Source organism: Microcebus murinus, chromosome 16 (assembly GCF_040939455.1).
Source record: "Microcebus murinus isolate Inina chromosome 16, M.murinus_Inina_mat1.0, whole genome shotgun sequence".
Classification (NCBI taxonomy): Eukaryota; Metazoa; Chordata; class Mammalia; order Primates; family Cheirogaleidae; genus Microcebus; species Microcebus murinus.
This window is the reverse complement of record NC_134119.1, coordinates 57,542,099-57,560,684: the sequence shown is the minus strand read 5'-3', so window position 1 is coordinate 57,560,684 and position 18,586 is coordinate 57,542,099. Positions and strand designations below refer to the sequence as shown.

The 18,586-nt window shown below is 51.5% G+C and overlaps 1 protein-coding gene across 1 annotated transcript; it reads left to right on the top strand.

Annotated features, from left to right (window-relative positions):
• Positions 1-374: 374 nt before the first annotated feature.
• On the top strand, positions 375-18,556 carry SLC7A9 (solute carrier family 7 member 9). The gene is made up of 13 exons (XM_012775177.3): positions 375-830; positions 1,431-1,537; positions 3,686-3,833; positions 4,074-4,316; positions 4,691-4,816; positions 5,032-5,131; positions 5,892-5,936; positions 6,379-6,502; positions 7,081-7,184; positions 9,723-9,819; positions 10,701-10,850; positions 17,048-17,222; positions 18,187-18,556. Exons 2-13 carry the CDS (start codon positions 1,451-1,453, stop codon positions 18,249-18,251), a joined length of 1,464 nt encoding a protein of 487 aa, XP_012630631.1. The 5' UTR covers positions 375-830; positions 1,431-1,450; the 3' UTR covers positions 18,252-18,556.
• Positions 18,557-18,586: the final 30 nt, after the last annotated feature.

Sequence of the window (18,586 nt, the reverse complement as noted above, 5' to 3'; positions counted from 1 at the left end):
TGAGCACAGCTGGAGAACCTCTGCCCCCTCCCCAAGGCAGAGGGCCAGCTCCACTGAGCCTGGGTGGGGCCAGCGCTCTGCAGCCTGTGCTTCTTGGCCCTCGGCCTCAGTTTCCCCACTGGGCAAGTGAGAGTGTGGAGCTGATGACGCTGCGTGGCCCTCTTCCACCCTTCAGCCCGGTGCACGTGGGACCAGGGACTTGGACGGCACCAGGGCCCAACCTGGCGGGCGTGTGGCCGGAGCTGCAGTGAGGACGGGGCAGGCCTGCATGGAGCCGAGCTCTCGGGGTCCCCCCTGGTTCGGGGCGCAGCCACTGGCTAAGGGAAGAGGCGGGCTGCCTGTGGAAGGCAGGCTGCGGAGGAAAACATCTGAGCCACCTCCGGGGCTGTTTGCACCGTCTGACTCGAGCTGTAAATGCAGCCCATTAAGGAACTCAAAGGGTTGGCTCCAAAGTTTATCTCCTCTGATTCTCAGAGATTTTTATCTCTTAACAGCATTATTTCCATTCTTTAGAGAAGACTTCTCCTTGCAGGATGTAGCTGATTTGCACCAATCTGTTTGCTTTTTTTTTTTTCTTTAAGACATTGATCTAGACACAAAGGAACAGAACAAAAGTATTTTTGGCGAGAAACTGGCCCGCCTGAGCCTCCCCTTTTTGTGTCGGGTATCTAAGCTACACTGCTTTGGAAAAAATGGTGATTAATAATTACCCTTGTGACCTCTGTACCTCTGGCTTCCTCCGCTGCCGGGCACAAGACATGGCCATTGCCGGGGCTCCGCTGCGCAGACGGGCGGACGGCTCCTCCGGCTGGGCAAGGTCAAGGGCGGAGGTAAGGCCGGCGGCGATGGGAGGGAGGGCTGGCCCGGCGGGGACCCGGGCGGGGGTTTGCTCTGGGAGAGAAGGGGTGCAGGACTGGCCGTCTCCCAGTGCAGTTGTGAGCCGGGTTTCCTCCGTTCTTTCCATCCCTCGATGAGAAGCCACCTGTGCCGCGATCTGTCGCGAGAGGCGCTTGCGTCCGGGAAGGAATTCTGGGGCGCCTTCCCTCCCTCCGCAGGCTCCAGCCCCTACGTGTATTCTGGAGCGTTTTGAGATACTTGTTTTTGCTTTTGAAAGAAATGGACTTGAGCCGTGGAGATAGAGTGACTTCCAAGCATGCCCCTGGGGAGGGTGAGGAGAGGGTAGTAGCCCAGGGACAGGGACAGGAGCAAGAGCTGGCCGGGAGGACACACGAGCACCTCAGCTTTGGCAGGGAGCACGGCGGGCTTTGTCCCCAGAGGCCTGAACGATGTTGGTGACTCATATTTACTTCGGGGCTGAGGGCTGAGCAAACCGTCCCCGAGGGACTGACGACCGCTTGGGCCGGCGGAGCCCTCTCGGAGCTCGGGTTCCCGCCCGGCCTGCGTGCGCTCAGTCCGGATCCCGCCCGCAGCCTCCCGGGACGCGTGGGAGATGGGGGAGACAAGCGTGCGGAAGCGGAGAGAGGACGCCAAGTCGGGCGAGAGCAGCGAGCCCAAGACCACGAGTCTCCAGAAGGAGGTAGGGCCGCCTGCCCGGGCAGAGCGGGGCTGTGACAAGCAGCAGGTGGCAGGGACGGCCCGGCTGGTCCCTGGCGAAGGGCGAAGGGTGTGGCCTTTGAGTGGCAGAGTTCGTCCTTAACCCAGCAGTCCTCCGGGCGTCCCTCGCTTCCTCACGCCAGGGAGCTGGGCACGTCCTCTTGGGGTCCATGTGCGCGCCGGGCCGGGGTCCGGAGGGGCCGGCGCTTCCACAGCTTCTCGGCTAAATCTCTGTCCCCGTGTGTGCGGGCGCCAGTGCGAGGGGAGCCTCCCGTTCTAGAGGGGCCTCTCGGGGACGGCCGCTGACGCAGCTGTGGATGGCACATGTGACAGCTCCGGGCGGCAGGTCGTGAGGAGGGCAGGGAGGGGAGGGGGCTTCGGGGGTGGGCTTGGAGGCAGGAGGGAGCTCAGCGCCCCCCGCCTCGCCAGTCCCAGGTGGGCAGGAGCAGCAGGTGTGGCACGGAAGGACAGCCGGGCTTCTGTGCTGGCAGGATGGGGAAGGAGTGAGGTTAGGACGGCTCCAACCTGGAGGGCAGGAGGAGGGCGGAGATCTGGGTGGGAGCCCAGGGGGGCTGGAGGAGGGGCGGCACTGAGGCTTTGGGGCATGACAAGGGCGTGGCCGGCCCGATGGAGCTGTCCTGGGATCTGTTCCCAGGAGTCTCCTGCCTGATCCCAGCAAGGCCCTCTCAGAAACCTGGTGGGCGCTCCGGCCACACAGAGCCGCTGAGAAGTCCCCAGGGGGCTCCGGGGCCATGCAGACCTCAGCTGGACCCGGAGGCGGGATGGCGGAGGGCCTCAGCCTGGGCAGGGCTGGAGAGGCAGCAGGCTGGGCCTTGCACCCTGGCCCTGCGGCCAGAATGGGGGCTCATGCAGCCCCCGCCCCCACGTGTGCGCCAGGTCACCCGGGTGGCCAGCCCGCCGCGGGGATCCCCCCAGGTCCCCTGGGGTGTGGCCATGAGTGCAGCCTCTGCCCAGGTAGCGAGCACAGGTGTTGGAAACCTGCTCTAGACGTCTGGCCTGGGCAGCTTCTCAGGGCTGATGCTTTTATTTCCTCCTTTCAAAAAAGTATTTTTCCCCCTTGATGGGTGTATAATTTGCGTACAGTGAAATATGCAGATTTTTAGCGCGCAGTTGGATTAGTTTTGGCAAACGTATCACTCAGAGATCTCCCCCTCGCCCCAGCCGTGAATTCCCAGCGCTGCGGATCAGCGTCGCCTGTTCTTGGTCAGCACGCCGAGCGCGCCCTCGCAGGGCTCTGTTCTTAGAAAGCCCACGCCCCGGACAGTGGCACCAAAGGAAGCTCTCGGGGAGGCCCCGAGTGTTTCTGGCTCGGGCGGCCTCCGTTCTCACCCCCATGTGCTTGCTTTTTTTTTTTTTTTCTTTTTTTGAGACAGGGTCTCACTCTGTTGCCCAGGCTAGAATGAGTGCCGTGGCGTCAGCCTAGCTCACAGCAACCTCAGACTCCTGGGCTCAAGCGATCCTCCTGCCTCAGCCTCCCGAGTAGGTGGGACTACAGGCATGCGCCGGCTCATTTTTTCTATATATTTTTAGTTGGCCGATTGACTTCTAATTTTAGTAGAGATGGCGTCTTGCTCTTGCTCAGGCTGGTTTGGAACTCCTGACCTTGAGCAATCTGCCTGCCTCGGCCTCCCAGAGTGCTGGGATTACAGCCATGAGCCACCGCGCCCAGCCAGGAGACTTGACTTCACTCTGCTTTGGCGACTCCCATCTCCTCTGCCCGGCCACGGGGTGCACGCAGGCCTTTCTCGCTGGTGGCTGATGTGCCAAGTCAGCCTTTCCGCTGGGCGCACGAGGGCTTTGGCGAGGCACGTGGAGCCTGAGCCAGGTCCCCCCCAGCTGTGTAACCACGGGCAGCGACTTGCCCTTCCTGTGCCTGTCCTCTCTGTGAGATGGGGTGGCGTGGCACACCCCATGCATGGGGCTGCCACGAGAACTGATGGATTAGCGAAGCCCCAGGACCAGGGCTCTGTTGCCGCTGCAAGAACACCGGGCGGAAGTGCCTGGGCCGTGGGGTTCAGCTGGGGCTGCCCCGGCTGTCCCTGAGCGGGGTGGAGAGGGTGCCACTGGGTCCGGGTGGCGGCCCTGACACCCCTCCCCCTCCGCTCCCGAGGTGGGGCTGATCAGCGGCATCTCCATCATCGTGGGCACCATCATCGGCTCCGGCATCTTCATCTCCCCGAAGTCCGTGCTCAGTAACACGGAGGCCGTGGGGCCCTGTCTCATCATCTGGGCTGTCTGCGGGGTGCTCGCGACGCTGGGTAACGGAGCCGCTGCTGCCCGGGGGAGGGGGGGTTCCTCCCTGTCGAATGTGGGCATGGGTCACATAAGGGTCCCTGCTGCTGCCGGCTGCCCTCTCCATGCACGTGTGGCAACTAAGTGCGAATCCGGCTGCGACTAAATGTCCGCTGGCCATCCACGAGAGGACTGCGGTGGGAGGAAGGGCCCGGGCACGAGGGCAGCCGCTCAGGCGGGCAGTGGGGTGCCGCTGTGTGTTCCAGGCGCTCTGTGCTACGCGGAGCTGGGCACGATGATCACCAAGTCGGGGGGCGAGTACCCGTACCTCATGGAGGCCTACGGCCCCATCCCCGCCTACCTCTTCTCCTGGACCAGCCTGATCGTCATCAAGCCCTCGTCCTTCGCCATCATCTGCCTCACCTTCTCCGAGTACGTCTCCGCGCCCTTCTACTCGGGCTGCAAGCCGCCCACCGTCGTGGTCAAGTGCCTGGGCGCTGCCGCCATCCGTGAGTGCCCAAGCCTGACACCCGGGGCAGGGGCCAGGGAAGACCTGGCACGGGTGACGTCCGGGGCGGGGAGGGGGGCGCTGGGCTCGGCTCCTCTCCGCCCAGAAAGAGGCCGAGTTGGCACAAGGCTCTGGCGCTGGCCTTTGGAGCCCTGCAGGTGCCCCGTGCAGAGAGGCCCCCTGGGCCTGTCTGAGCTGCAGGGACCGGCTGTCCTGCGGTTTGCGCCCCCCAAGACAGCCCCGGCGTGACCCCTGCTTTGGCTCTGCCCTCCCAGCATTCAGCTCGGGGTGGCGGGGCGGTGGCGGTGGAAAGGACACTTTCCGGGCCCCGCTGCCAACCACCCACGCAGGATGTCGCCCGCCCCGACCCCGCAGTGTTCATCGTGATCGTGAACTCGCTGAGCGTGCGGCTGGGCAGCCTGGTGCAGAATGTCTTCACGGCGGCCAAGCTGGTGATCGTGGCCGTCATCATCATCGGCGGGTTCGTCCTCCTGGCCCAAGGTGAGCACGGCGGGCGGGCGGGCGCCTGGCATACTCTGCCCGGTAAACCTCTCGCTGAGGGGGCCCGGCGGGAACTTAGCACGACGTCTGCGGCGCCCCGACTCTTCAGAGTTAGTCTGCTAACCCGAGGCCGTGAGCTGTTCCCTGCCTCCACCGGGAGATGTGCAGAAAATCCCACGGGCTCACGCCCGCCGTGCACTCTGGCTTCATTACAGGAAACACCAAGAACTTTGAAAATTCTTTCGAGGGAGCGGATGTGTCCGTGGGCGCCATCAGTCTAGCGTTTTACAACGGGCTCTGGGCCTACGACGGATGGTGAGGCGCCCTGCGGGGTCCCGGGTCGGGGGCTGGTTCCTTTAGGCTGGCGCAACCTCAGCGGTCGTGGAGAGCAACGGACGACTCCCCCTTCCAGTGTCCGGTGACCCTGAAATTCACCTTCACGTTTCCCTTTTGTGGAGCGCCCGACCCTCACCCTTCAGTCTCCCTGGGACGCTGAGACACCCGCCCCTGCCCCGTGACGGTGTCCCCGTGGGCGGGAGTTGACCCTGTGCAGGATTCTCACGGGGCAGACGTAGGGCCAGCCCACAGAGGCAGCCGGGGCCGCCGAGGTCTTGGCCAGGGAAGGACGTTCAGTAGAACTTCTGCTCAAACCCCGGAACCGCCGGGTATAGTCGGTGGAGTGCCGTTCATGTTCTTCAAGGACGGAGCGTGGCCCTCCCTGACGCTGGTCTTCCCCCCTCGGCAAAGCAATTGTAGGTTTTGTTTCTTTTTCAGACAAAGAAGCTCTTATGCTTTCAAAGCCCCCTGGGGACCCCCTACTCCCAGTTGTTCTTGCAAATGCATGCGACTCTCACGGAGGGCAAAGACTTGACCGCTGGACAGATGTGCTAGCAGGGCCCCGGGTCCTGCCGAGACCCGCACCAGAGCCTTCCCGGAAAGAAACTAGCCTGGAGTCCTGCAGAATTCTCCTTACAGTGGGGAATCTTAAATGAGGCTGACATTTGTTAGTGTGTGTTCCACAGTCTCCAAATCCAGGGAGGCTGAAAGTCACTCACGTTGACTTTTCCTTCTCCAGGAACCAACTCAACTACATCACAGAAGAACTCAAAAACCCTTACAGGTAGGAGCCGAGCCGGGCGGGGGACGGGGACACGTTTCTCCAGGCGAAATGCAGAGCTGCCTCCTCCCGTTCGTCCACGACCCTCGTCCAGACGGGACGGTCCTTGTGTGCTCGTTGGAGTCTGGTTTTGTTCCAGGCGATGGGATGGTCGCCAAGGGGAAGGAAGGAAGGAAGGACTCTAACTTCCTTTGTCTCTGGCTTACTCTGCTTCATCAGCAATTCAGTTTTACTGCTCTAGGGTCTACGAGAGGGAGAATTATCCTTCGAGAGTGTCCCATGTCCCTGCTGGGGCTCCGCCAACACACACCCCTGCCGGGGAAGACCTCAGGGAGGGCATCCGTGACCCCACCCCACGGAAGGGCGGGAGGACGGAGCAACACCCGCACGAGCCTCCCTTGGGTGCCCTGGCCTGACCCCGGGCTCTGCTCCCTGCCCCGTCCAGAAACCTGCCCCTGGCGATCGTCATCGGGATCCCCCTGGTGACCGTGTGCTACATCCTCATGAACGTCTCCTACTTCACCGCCATGACGCCCACCGAGCTCCTGCAGTCCCAGGCCGTGGCCGTGGTGAGCACCCAGGCGTTGGTGCCAGAGGGGGGTGGCTCGTGGGAAGGGGTCAGACGGGGCGTCCGCGCCAAGTAGAGGTTCCCACACAGGCACGGGGGGGGGGGCATCGGCCAGGAGCTGAGAGTGGACGGGGCTGACCCGCCAGGGCTGGGGTCTGGGCAGAAGGAACGTGAAGGAGTTGTGAAGTTGTCATAGCAACAGCTCATGCACTTAAGCCTGCTAAGGAAGGAAGAAAGGACGGGAGGGGACAGACGTGGGAGGGACCTGCGAGCTGGGGTTGAAAGCAGGTACGAGGTGACAGAGCAGGGAGGTGCAGGGTGTTGTGGCAAGGGTGGAGGCCAGTGAGGCCGGGGTGCTGGACGTGCGATTTCCGCCACCACCCAAAGGTCCTGAGGTGCTCTACAGAGACAAGGCACTGCTGCTCCTTCCCGAGCGTCCCCACCTCCCGCTCCAGCGGGGCGTCTGGGAGGCTGTGCCCAGCGGGCGGGGTCCCCGGTCCCGGGCCGGAGCACCGTTTTTGGACCAGTGGCTCCTAGAGAGCGTGACAGACCCTCAGCTCCGTCTCGTTCCCTCCTCAGACGTTCGGGGACCGTGTTCTCTACCCAGCGTCGTGGGTCGTTCCACTCTTCGTGGCCTTTTCGACCCTCGGTGCTGCCAACGGGAGCTGCTTCACCGCGGGCAGGTAGGGACCCGGCCGGTCACTCTCGGGGTGGGCAGGGGCAGCAAGGCCGGCTCACGCTGGGGGGAGACCCCAGGGCACGAGCGGGGAACCTGCAGCGCGGAGAAGGGACGTGGCCGGAACGCAGGGACGAGCTCGCGCTCTGGGACTGGACTCGACGCTGGTGCCGGCTCCCCTGTTCATTCCACCCGATACACCTCCCGAACATCTCACGGCCACCCGTGCACGCCAGACCAGGAATGGCCAACTTCCCCTTAAAGGGCCAGACCGTAAGCGTTTCAGGCTTGCGGGCCACGCGAGTCTGCCTTGGCGGCACAGACGTGCACGGCCCCGGGTACGCCCCAGCAAACTGTATTCACACAGACAGGCGGGGCGCCAGCCTCCAGCCCCAGCCGGAGTTCTGGTCCGCTGTCTATGCAGCGTGCTCAATCCGCCACTCAGGGGCTGGTGTGGGTTGTTCACATAAACACCGCTACAGTGAACATCCTTGAACACGCACGGGTCGTGGCTCAGCTGTCCGGTGTTCCAGATGGATATATTTGCGAGTCAAACTGCCAAAGACTGTACACTGTAAAAAATGAAATGCACACCACAAAATCATTCTTCCAAAGCTGTATCAGACAGCATGTGGTGCCAGTCCTCCACGTTCATTTTCAAAAGTGTTTTGGCTATTCGAGATTTTGGCATTTTTTTAAATTTTATTTTTAATTTACAATTGCATATATTTATGGTGTACACTGTGGAATGAGCAATTCAGACTAATATATCCATCACTTCATATACTTTTGGTAGTAAAAACATTAAAAATCCACTCTTTCAGCAATTTTGAAATACATTAACTAGTCATCTTACTGCACGACAGATCACCAGACCTTATTCCTCCTACCTGAAATCCTATACCCTTTGACTGACACCTCCCCCCTCCCTCCTTCAGCCTCTGGTAACCAACGTTCTACTCTCTACTACTGTGAGTTCAAATCTTCAGATCTTCTATCCACCAATGCCAGTTAAAAGTGAAGAAAATATATTTAAAAAAATCTGATTTTCTTCAGGAAATGAAAAAAAAAAAACAAAAAACAAAAACAAAAAAAAAAAATCTTCAGATCTCTCCTATGAGACCATGTGATACCTGTGTTTGGCTTATCTTTCATTCAGCATAATGTCTAGATTGATCCACTCTCTCAGAAGATGACAGAATTTCATTCTTTTAAAAGGCTGAATAGTATCGCATTGTGTACACGTGGCACATTGTTTCTGTCCACTCGTGTTGTTTCCACGGCTCGGCCACTGCAGTGACCAGGGCAGCGTGGACGTCTGACCCTGGTTTCAATTCTATACCCGGAAGTGGGGCTGCTGGATCAGGAGGTGGATCTGTTAACAGTCTTAGCTGTCTAAGGAACCTCTGTACAGTCTTCCCAAATGGCTACGCCGATCAGCACCCCCAACAACCGTGTGACAGGGCTCCCTTCTCTCCACGTTCTTGCGGACGTGCGCCTTTTGTTCTTCCGATCACAGCCATTTTAGCAGGTGTGGGGCGACGCCTTGTTGTGGTTCGTGTTTGCGTTTCCCTGGTGGCTAGTGACACGGGACGCTGTTTCACGTGTGTGTTGGTCTTTTGGGCGTCGTCTTGTGAGAAATGTCTACTCAAGTACTTTCCCCATTTTTTAATGGGGTGGTTTTGTTATTGAGTAGTTTGAGTTCCTTCTGTATTTTAGATATAAACCCCCTCATCTGATAAATGATTTACAAATATTTTCTCCCAACCTGGGGGTGTCTCTTCACCCTGTTTCCTTTGCTATGCAGAAGCCTTTTAGTTTGATGTGAAACCATCTGTCTATTTTTGATTCTGTTGCCTGTGCTTTTGGAGTCATAGGCAAGAAACCATCCATCCAGATCAATGTCACGTAGCGTTTCTTTTTTACAGTTTAGGTCTTAGATTTAAGTATTTAATCTACTTTGAGTTGTGTAAGTGGCTAAGGGCCCAACTTCATTCTTCTGCATGTGGATGGCCAGTTTTCCTATTTCTATATGAATGCTAGAATCAGCTTGTCAGTTTCTATAAAAAAGGCTCGGAGGGTTTTGTGTTGAATCTATAGATCAATCTGGGGAGGAATGACATCCTCAAAGTACTGGGACTTCCAACCCATGGGTGGACCATTTAGCTCTTGTATTTTTTCACAAGTGTTTTTGAGTAGATTTTCCTATACAGTTCTTGCACATCTTTGGCAGATTCATTCCAAAGTAGTTCATATCTTTTCATGCTATTATAAAGGGCATTTGAAATTATTTTTTAAATTTCAGTTTCTGATAGTTCGTTGCTTGTATATAAAACACAATTTTAATAGCTCTATTGAGGTACAAATACCGTAACGCTCACCCTTTGCAACTGTACAACCCCTTCCGTCGGGCACTCCAGGAACTGGGGTCCACTGGCCCTGGCCTACTTCTGACAGTAATTCTTGCATAACTTTCGGGACTCAGAGCAGGTGTCTCTCCAGGTCATCTGCACACGGCCAACTTCCTCTGTCTGTGTCCTTCCAGACTCATCTACGTCGCAGGCCGGGAAGGCCACATGCTCAAGGTGCTCTCCTACATCAGCGTCAAGCGCCTGACCCCAGCCCCCGCCATCATCTTTCACGTGAGTGCGAATCTCGCCACGGCGTCACCGGCCTGAAAGGCGTGGGGCCCCTCCGTTAGCACGGTGACGTAGACCTGTCCTGCCAAGCCCTGTGGTTTTCAGAGGACCCAGATTCCCTTAGTCCTTGACGTGAAACAGACATAACAAGAACCCAAGACCACCCAAACAGCTATCCAGCTGCTGCTTTTTCTAAATTTACCCACATAAGACAACCCTCTGAGGTTAACCAGAGGGTCTTCTGGGCCCCCTCGCTTACAGGGAGGGCGAATAAGGCGTTTTACCAGGCGGTCACTGACAGCAGCCTCTCATTGTGGACTAATGATTTGGAAGCCACGGGATTTTCCCACTGGCGCTTCTCAGTGCATGGTCGTTGGTTGCGCACAGCTTTTCTGGGCACCGAGAGACCGTTCTTAGCCTCGGGGCCAAAACCCATCCCCAGCCCCAGGGAAAGGAGAACCAGTGGCCCTCATCAACCCGCTCGCCCTGGAGACCAGTGGCAGGACAGGGCCGAGTGACTAACGCAGGTTAAAATGAGACTTGGGTTTCATAGTCCAGGGCCTTTGCCCACGACGAAAACTGTCTGAAAGGGAAATTCATAACTATGAAGCTGGTGCAATGTACCTACACATTTTGGTTTTTCCTTGCTTAAAATCACAACTTCAACATTCAAAAATTTTCCAAGTCTTTTCTGTCTGGCTTCAAGGAGGACAGGCATCATAGCCACAGTTGAGTTTATTTATTTATTTTTTTTCACAGTTGAGTTTAACCTCAACTATAACGGGATACACAGGAAGTTCCTTTCATGATACAGTGTTTAGTCTTCTGTAAAGTGATAAGAATAATGTTTTTATGTACTAAAAATTTACTCTTCTTTCTATCAGGGTATCATAGCGATCATTTATATCATCCCTGGTGACATAAACTCGCTAGTCAATTATTTCAGTTTTGCTTCGTGGCTCTTTTACGGCCTGACGGTTCTAGGACTCGTTGTGATGAGGTTCACGAGGAAAGAACTGGAGAGGCCCATCCAGGTAAGTTTAGAGGCCCAAGAGTCACAGGTGGCTGTGGTTTTTAAAAATGAATTAGAAGGCCGGGTGCGGTGGCTCACACCTGTAATCCTAGCACTCTGGGAGGCCGAGGCGGGAGGGATCGCTCAAGGTCAGCAGTTGGAAACCAGCCTGAGCAAGAGCGAGACCCCGTCTCTACTAAAAATAGAAATTAATTGGACAACTAAAAATATATTCAAAAAATTAGCCGGGCATGGTGGTGCATGCCTGTAGTCCCAGCTACCCTGGGAGGCTAAGGCAGAAGGATCGCTTGAGCCCAGGAGTCTGAGGTTGCTGTGAGCTAGGCTGACGCCACGGCACTCACTCTAGCCTGGGCAACAGAGTGAGACTCTGTCTCAAAAAAAAAAAAAAAAAAAAAATGAATTAGAGGTAACTATTTCAAATACTAGGGGCGTGCTTTCTGTGTCCAGTCTGACTCTTTACTTGCATATCATATTTTAGATTGGAGTTTATACTTTGTAAGTTATCAAGAGTACCTGCGGCCTGTCTCTCTAAGGGTCTAGTTCTGACAATTGTGGTATCTCTTACACGTACTCTGCGTGGAGTGGTGGGGACTTCTGAACTCCAGCCCAATCCTGTGCGGTCAGCCACTACAGTCCACACTTGCATCTGTTCTGGCTCCCTGCGCGGCCGGTGCGGGTCTCTATACCAGTGAGGAGGAGGGAGAATTTATTTCACTTTTCCTGTGTAAGGGGCTTTTTTTTTTAACGGTGCTGTTTAATTCAGATAGTTACAGACACACAAGAAAGAGTGAGGCAGACTGAGGGCTTCAGTAACCAGGACAAGAATAAGGATAACGTCTTTAGCGTTAGGATTTTGTCTCAGAAATTGGTCTAGTGGTCTTTCTGGCCCTGTATCCTGACCACCCCCCGTCTCTGGAGTCAGCCATGGAGCAGCCTGCCCAGGGTCTGGCAGCTCCGCCTCAGTCAGGCCACCTCGCAGGCAAGATCCCGCTGGTAGTATAGACTGTTAATAGGCACAAAATTCGTGATAAAAACAGCCAGAGCCACTAGGATAGCAAAGGAAAAGCCCTACAGCCCCCATCTTCACCATAAAACGAGGAAAAGAGGTCTCACCGCAAACTCCAGACTCTCAGCACTTAGAGGACCCAGGCTGAGACCCTCAGCAGCAAGATCTGAGGACCCCCCCGCCCCCCACTGGAAGCGGGGCCAGTGCTGCAGTGGCCTAAGCCAAGCCCAAGACAGTCCCAGAAACTCCCCTCCAAGAGCCAGCAAGGAAGGAAACAACTGCTGGGACGAGAAACCACACAGAACGCGGCAGAAACGCGGCGCAGCCTGGGAAGACAGATCTCACACTGGAGCCCACACGGGGTGTCAGTATTTCAACACGTCACTGTAGGGGAAAACATTTCAGCAATGAAGAGTAATAAGCAAGAAGGAAAAGAAGGAGCATGAGCGCAAAGAAACATGCCAGGAAACAGGCCCTGCAGGAAGGAAGAGAAAAAAAATCCCTCTAATACATGTATAGTGGAGTTCCTTAAGAAGAAAATAAAAGTAACGGAATTTTAAAAAGCAATTCAAGAAGTATTTCTGGGGTGGGAGGGAAAATGGGGAGTAGGGCTTGAACCAAAATAGCAAAAGGCACACAACGTAACTGGGAAATGTGAGTTAGAATAGACAATAAAAACATATTGTGATAAAATTACAGAGCTTTAAAAAAATGCTTTGCGCCGAGGCGGGCGGATTGCTCGAGGTCGGGAGTTCGAAACCAGCCTGAGCAAGAGTGAGACCCCGTCTCTACTATAAATAGAAAGAAAATTAATTGGCCAACTAACATATATAGAAAAAATTAGCCGGGCATGGTGGCGCATGCCTGTAGTCCCAGCTACCTGGGAGACTGAGGCAGGAGGATCGCTTGAGCCCAGGAGTTTGAGGTTGCTGTGAGCGAGGCTGACGCCACGGCACTCACTCTAGCTTAGGCGACAAAGCGTGACTGTGTCTCAAAAAAAAAAAAAAATGCTTTGGCATCTCCCCTTTTCCTGTCCCTACCTCCCCCTATAATTCACTTTTATAAAGAGTATGTATAAAGGAAAGAAAATAACATCGGCATCAGACTCCACCAACACTTCATGCCACAAGACAGTGGAACATATTTAACATTTCAGAGAAAGAAAATCTAAGCCAAAGATTTTATACACAAAGTCAGGCAGTTACTGTTCTGAAAAACTCGAGGCATATGTTATTATGTGAGAACCTCCTGAGGGATCACCCAGAGGATCCGCTTCAGAAACCAGTAAGGCAGGCCGGGCGCGGTGGCTCACGCCTGTCATCCTAGCACTCTGGGAGGCCGAGGCAGGAGGATCGCTCGAGGTCAGGAGTTGGAAACCAGCCTGAGTAAGAATGAGACCCTGCCTCTACTATAAATAGAAAGAAATTGGCCAACTAAAAATATGTATACAAAAAATTAGCCGGGCATGGTGGTGCATGCCTGTAGTTCCAGCTACTTGGGAGGCTGAGGCAGGAGGATCGTTGGAGTTTGAGGTTGCTGTGAGCTAGGCTGATGCCACAGCACTCTAGCCTAGGCTACAGAGTGAGACTCTGTCTCAAAAAAAAAGGTAAAAATATTTAAGTGTAAGACTAAATGAGATGTGACAGAACAGTATGTCAGTATTATGTGCTGGCAATATAACAAAAATGGAAAAAAGACAGTATATGGAAAGTACATGTCAAGGAGAGTATGCCAAATAAGTTGCCAATAAAAGATACCATTTTATTTTTTACTTTTTAGAGACAGGATCTTGCTGTGTCACCCAGGCTGGACTGCAGTGGCCCAATCATAGCTCACTGTAACCCTGAACTCAAGTGATCCTCCTGCCTCAGCCTCCTGAGTGACTAATTTTACAATTGTTTGTAACAAATTGTAACAAAGAGATGAGGTCTAACTGGTCTCAAAATCTTGGCCTCAAGCAACCCTCAGCCTCCTGAAGTGCTGGGATTTACAGGCATGTGCCACCATGCCCAGCTCCCATTTTTTGTTTTTATTTGCGTGTTTGTGCTTTCTCCATTTAAGGTTAGCTATGAGTTTTATTGATTTTCAAATTATTTTTATAAACCAGAACACTGACACCAAAATCTTACAAAGAGAGCACAAAAAAGGGGAAAATTATTGACCAAACAGAATCTAGTTACATTAAAAGATAATATATCGTGACCAATTCTAGCCTATGCAAAGGTGGGTAAGATTAGAAAATCCATTAAAGGTTTAATTCATGGATATAATTCATCACATTGATCATAGGTGTTTTCTCTATAGGCTTATCACCTTTGATGAAAAAAAACACAGATAAAATTCAACACACATTAACGAAAAAAACACAAATAGGAATTTATAGGTATTTTCTCAACATGGTATCACACACACGCACACCCTCCTCCCCCCACTCAAGGCTAAAAACTATTTTAATTGATAAAGTAGCATGGTAGCACTAGACAGATCCTTGAGACAGGGTGTCTGAATATGCTGCCTAGGCTGGTCTTGAACTCCTGCCCTCAAGCGATCCTCCCAAAGTGCTGGGATTACAGGCATGAGCCACCAAACCTGGTAAAACAAACTTTTTAAAGTTTCTAAAATTCTCTCCTGTAAAAGACAATTGTATATCTGGAAGACCCAAAAGCATCAAAGAAAAAACTACAAGAAAACAGTAAGATATAAAATTAACACACTTTATACATATGATATCCAATGAAAAGATAGTAACAGAGAATACTTCATTTCACCAAACAAAACCACAAAAAACCAACAACCTACCCATAAACTTAAGATGTTAAGGCCTCTAGTTGGAAAACTATGAAATACTCATGAAAGACGTAACAGTAAGCTTAAATGGAAATTCATATGTGTTCTTGGAAAACTCAACATCATAAAGATATCAATGGTGACCTAAGTTAATTTAGACATTTAATGCAACTGTAATAAAAGGGACCATCTAATATTTTTTCCTGGAGTTATATAATTACAAAGTTCATATTAAAGAATAAATAAGAACACCCAAGGAAAACCTAAAAAAGGAGAACACTATTAAAATATACAGGTTATAAAATTTAAATATTATGGTACTGATGCATAAAGAAAACATAAATTGCTTTGTAAATCCAAGAATGGGGAAAATGTTCCTATGATTCAAAAATCCAGAAGTTAGGGGAAAAAATTGATAAACACAACCCTAATAAAATAAAAATGCATGCCTTAAAAAAAAAAATAAAAACATATGTAACATAATAGGGAAAACAGTTGTAAGTAATATCACAAAAAAAGGCTAATATCCTTAACATAAAGAGTTTCTAAAAGTTGAGATAGGAAATACCAAAACTTTCTAGAAAAACGGACAAAAGATATAAAGACGGTTCAAAGGAAAAATGCAGTGACCCTTAAAAATGCACACAGAATCCCCTAGCAAACTCAGCTTTGCTCCTACTAAGAGAACGCATGCCAAAATCACAAGACACCAATTTCTTGCCTATCAGATGGGTGGAAATCTCCAAGTCTGATGCCACAGTCCACCGGTGAGGCTGTGAGGCAATGGCCCTCTCATATGTTGTCAGTGGAATACAAATGGTATACCCACACGAAGGGAAATTTGGCACTATCTAGGAAAATTATGTATGCATTTACTCTTTCACCTAGCCAACCCATTTTGAGGAAATCTATCCCTAAATGAAACTGGCGAAAGTATGAAATATACACGTTATTTACCACAGCGGTAGCAAAAGGTGTGACACGGCCCAAAGGTCAGTCAACAGGAGGTTGATACTAACAGTAGTACTGGCATAGTTATTTTGAAATTCGTTATAGGTACATTACAGGATAAAAAGCAAATAAGGCATTATGTTAAAATCATGAAGAAGTAAAATTTTCCCAAGCATAAGAAAAAAAGATACCGGTCTAAAGCAAAAGAAGGAAAAAAAAAACATGTAATCTTACATTTGAATTGGAAACATCAATATGAATTCATGAAATTTTTTCCCTTCTTGAAAAAAAATTATTTCTGTCCTCGTAAAAGACCAGTGAGTCCTCCAGTCACCCGGAGTGTGGTCTTAAAATGCCATTTCCCACTAAAAGGAACCAAAGTTCCCTGGAGAGGTGGATGGATCCAGGTCTGGCACATCTGCCCTGGCAGAAGGTGAGAAAGCTTCCGGAACACACTGGGGTCACAGTACGAGAGCCCAGAGGCCAATCTTAGGGGCCCCTACTAGGCAACGACAAGACATTCTGCACATCATGAAGAGTGACCACAATGGACCAAAACCCACCTAACTTATAAAAATGCGTGTGTGTGAGTCACCTCTGCAAGTCTCAAGGGCCCAACTCATCATTCTGAAAAGAAAAAGAATCATTTATCCTGCCTTTCCTGTACAACCTGCAATTTAGAATAACCAAATAATTGAAGCTCTCCATGATATTATACAATTTCAGAAGAATGACAGAATTGAAAATTACCATTTTGTAACCCCTGATAAAGTAATGAATCAATGCAATGATCACCTGTAATTGCTAAGACCATTCAACGTGTTACCTGTATTTTTAGTGTAAAACCATGAACAGTTAATGGGGATCATGGTGGGAAGGGACGGCTCCCCCTCCCCCAGCCCAGTGTCTTAACAATTCAGAAGCGGGACAGTCACACGTTTTGTGCTTCGTGACACACATTACAAAAGGAAGTGCACTGCTTCCACTGGGAACTACTTTTGCCTCTAAATCTAACTGCCGGTTTTCAGGAAACGGGAGTCAGAAGAGCAAGCTGCAGAGCACCAGGAGGAAGCAATCGGGCAAAGCTAAAACGAAACATTGTATACGATAAATCATCCAATTTCTCCAACAAATCAATGTTACAAGATTTAAAAAGAGGGGGAGGGAAGAAACATGTCTAAAACAGCAAGTCCTCATTAGCTAGAGATGCACACTGAATATTTCACAGGCAAAATGACATGACATCTGGTATTTTCTTCATATTCTAGGGGAAAAAATGTGGAGTAGAGGAAATGAGATTGGCAAAATTCCAGAGAAGTCACTGAAACTGGAGGGTGGGGCACATGGAGTACATTATGCTCTTCTTTATCAGTTTTTTTCCTAATGAAAAGTTTCAAAAAGCAAATGGAGGCACATGGCCAAACTGTGACTGACACCTGCTGTTCTGGTCCCAGGTGCCTGTGGCCATCCCCATCTTGGTGACCTGCATATCCGTGTTTCTGGTTCTGGCCCCCATCATCAGCGCACCCGCCTGGGAGTACCTCTACTGCGTGTTGTTCATACTGAGTGGCCTTATCTTCTACTTCCTGTTTGTCTACTACAAGTTTGGATGGGCTCAGAAAATCTCAAGTAAGTATCGACAGGAGGAGAGTTCGGCTGTTAGTGAAACGCAGACGGCCACAGCATCCTACAAACCTCGTCCGTCCTGGTTCTGCCAGGGCGTTTTCTATCACACGGTCTCACCTGCTAGCAGATCTCCCCTCCTCTTCAGGACACAACCCACACTCCGTGTCATACACCTCTGGGTCCACCCTTGATCTTGGTGCTCCTGTGAATGACTCTAACAAGTAGGAAGGGAGCACACTATTTTCTTTTTAATTGCAAAATACACACAACATAAAATGTACCATTCTTAACCACTTTTAAGTGTATAGTCCAGCAGTGTTAAGTACACTCATGCTGTACTTCTCGTCCCCGGACCACCTTCCTCTTTGACCCGATATGCAGACTTCCTCTAAGAGGGCCAGCGGCATCCCCAAAGACACCCAAAGACGATGGAGCCAAGGCACAGGCCTCGCCCTCCACTCAGCAGTCCTAAACCTCATGTATTTTAGGACAATTGTTTAAAAGTTTAGCTACATTAGCCACTTTCGCTTCTACAAAGAAAGCACTTGTGTCAAAGTACGTCAAAAGAGACTCTGACACCTATTTTTTTAAAAGTCTATTAAACTGTATTAGATTCACAATGTTTTTTGTCCTGCCCGGCAGACTCAGTGGCAGGAAGCCCCAACTCACAAAAGCCTTCACCGCCTTCCTGAGATCTCCACGAGGCAGTGAAGTGATCAGCAGTCTGCTTCCTAGCGTAACTTGTTTGCTCGCAGTAAAATACTCAGCTGGCTTCTAATTTTTCAATAGGCAATAACTATCTCCAGAGACCCAGTGTAGCTACCAGGATGGGTCTGTTAACTCTAAACACCAGCCGTGCCCTGAGCGTAGGGTCTGAGAGGCGGCATGTCACTGCTCCCCGACAGTCGTGGGGAAGCTTTCAAATTACGTTTTTCTAACCGCACGTGTGTACCGGCTTTCATTCCAGAGCCCATCACCATGCACCTGCAGATGCTGATGGAAGCTGTCCCGCCAGAGGAGGATCCTCAGTGACGAGCTCTTTCTCTTACAGCCAAGCCAGGGCTGTGACGAATTTATTTTTATAAGCAATATTTGTGGTTTCTTTCTGATTTTTTTTTCTTAAGAAAAAAAACATATTCAGATGTTTATAATGTTATTTTTAGATGTCCTTAATTCTTTGGGTGGGGTTCCTGATAAGAGAAGTGACAGATATGTGTTAAAGTTATCAGGTGACGATGTCACCCAAAAGGGGTGGGCAGTTAGGGAAGGGCTGGGTACGAACTACCACCATCATGGTGGCACATCACGCTTACTTGAAATAAAGGGTGTTCCTTAAACTCAGTGATCAGTAAGGTTGATTATTTTAC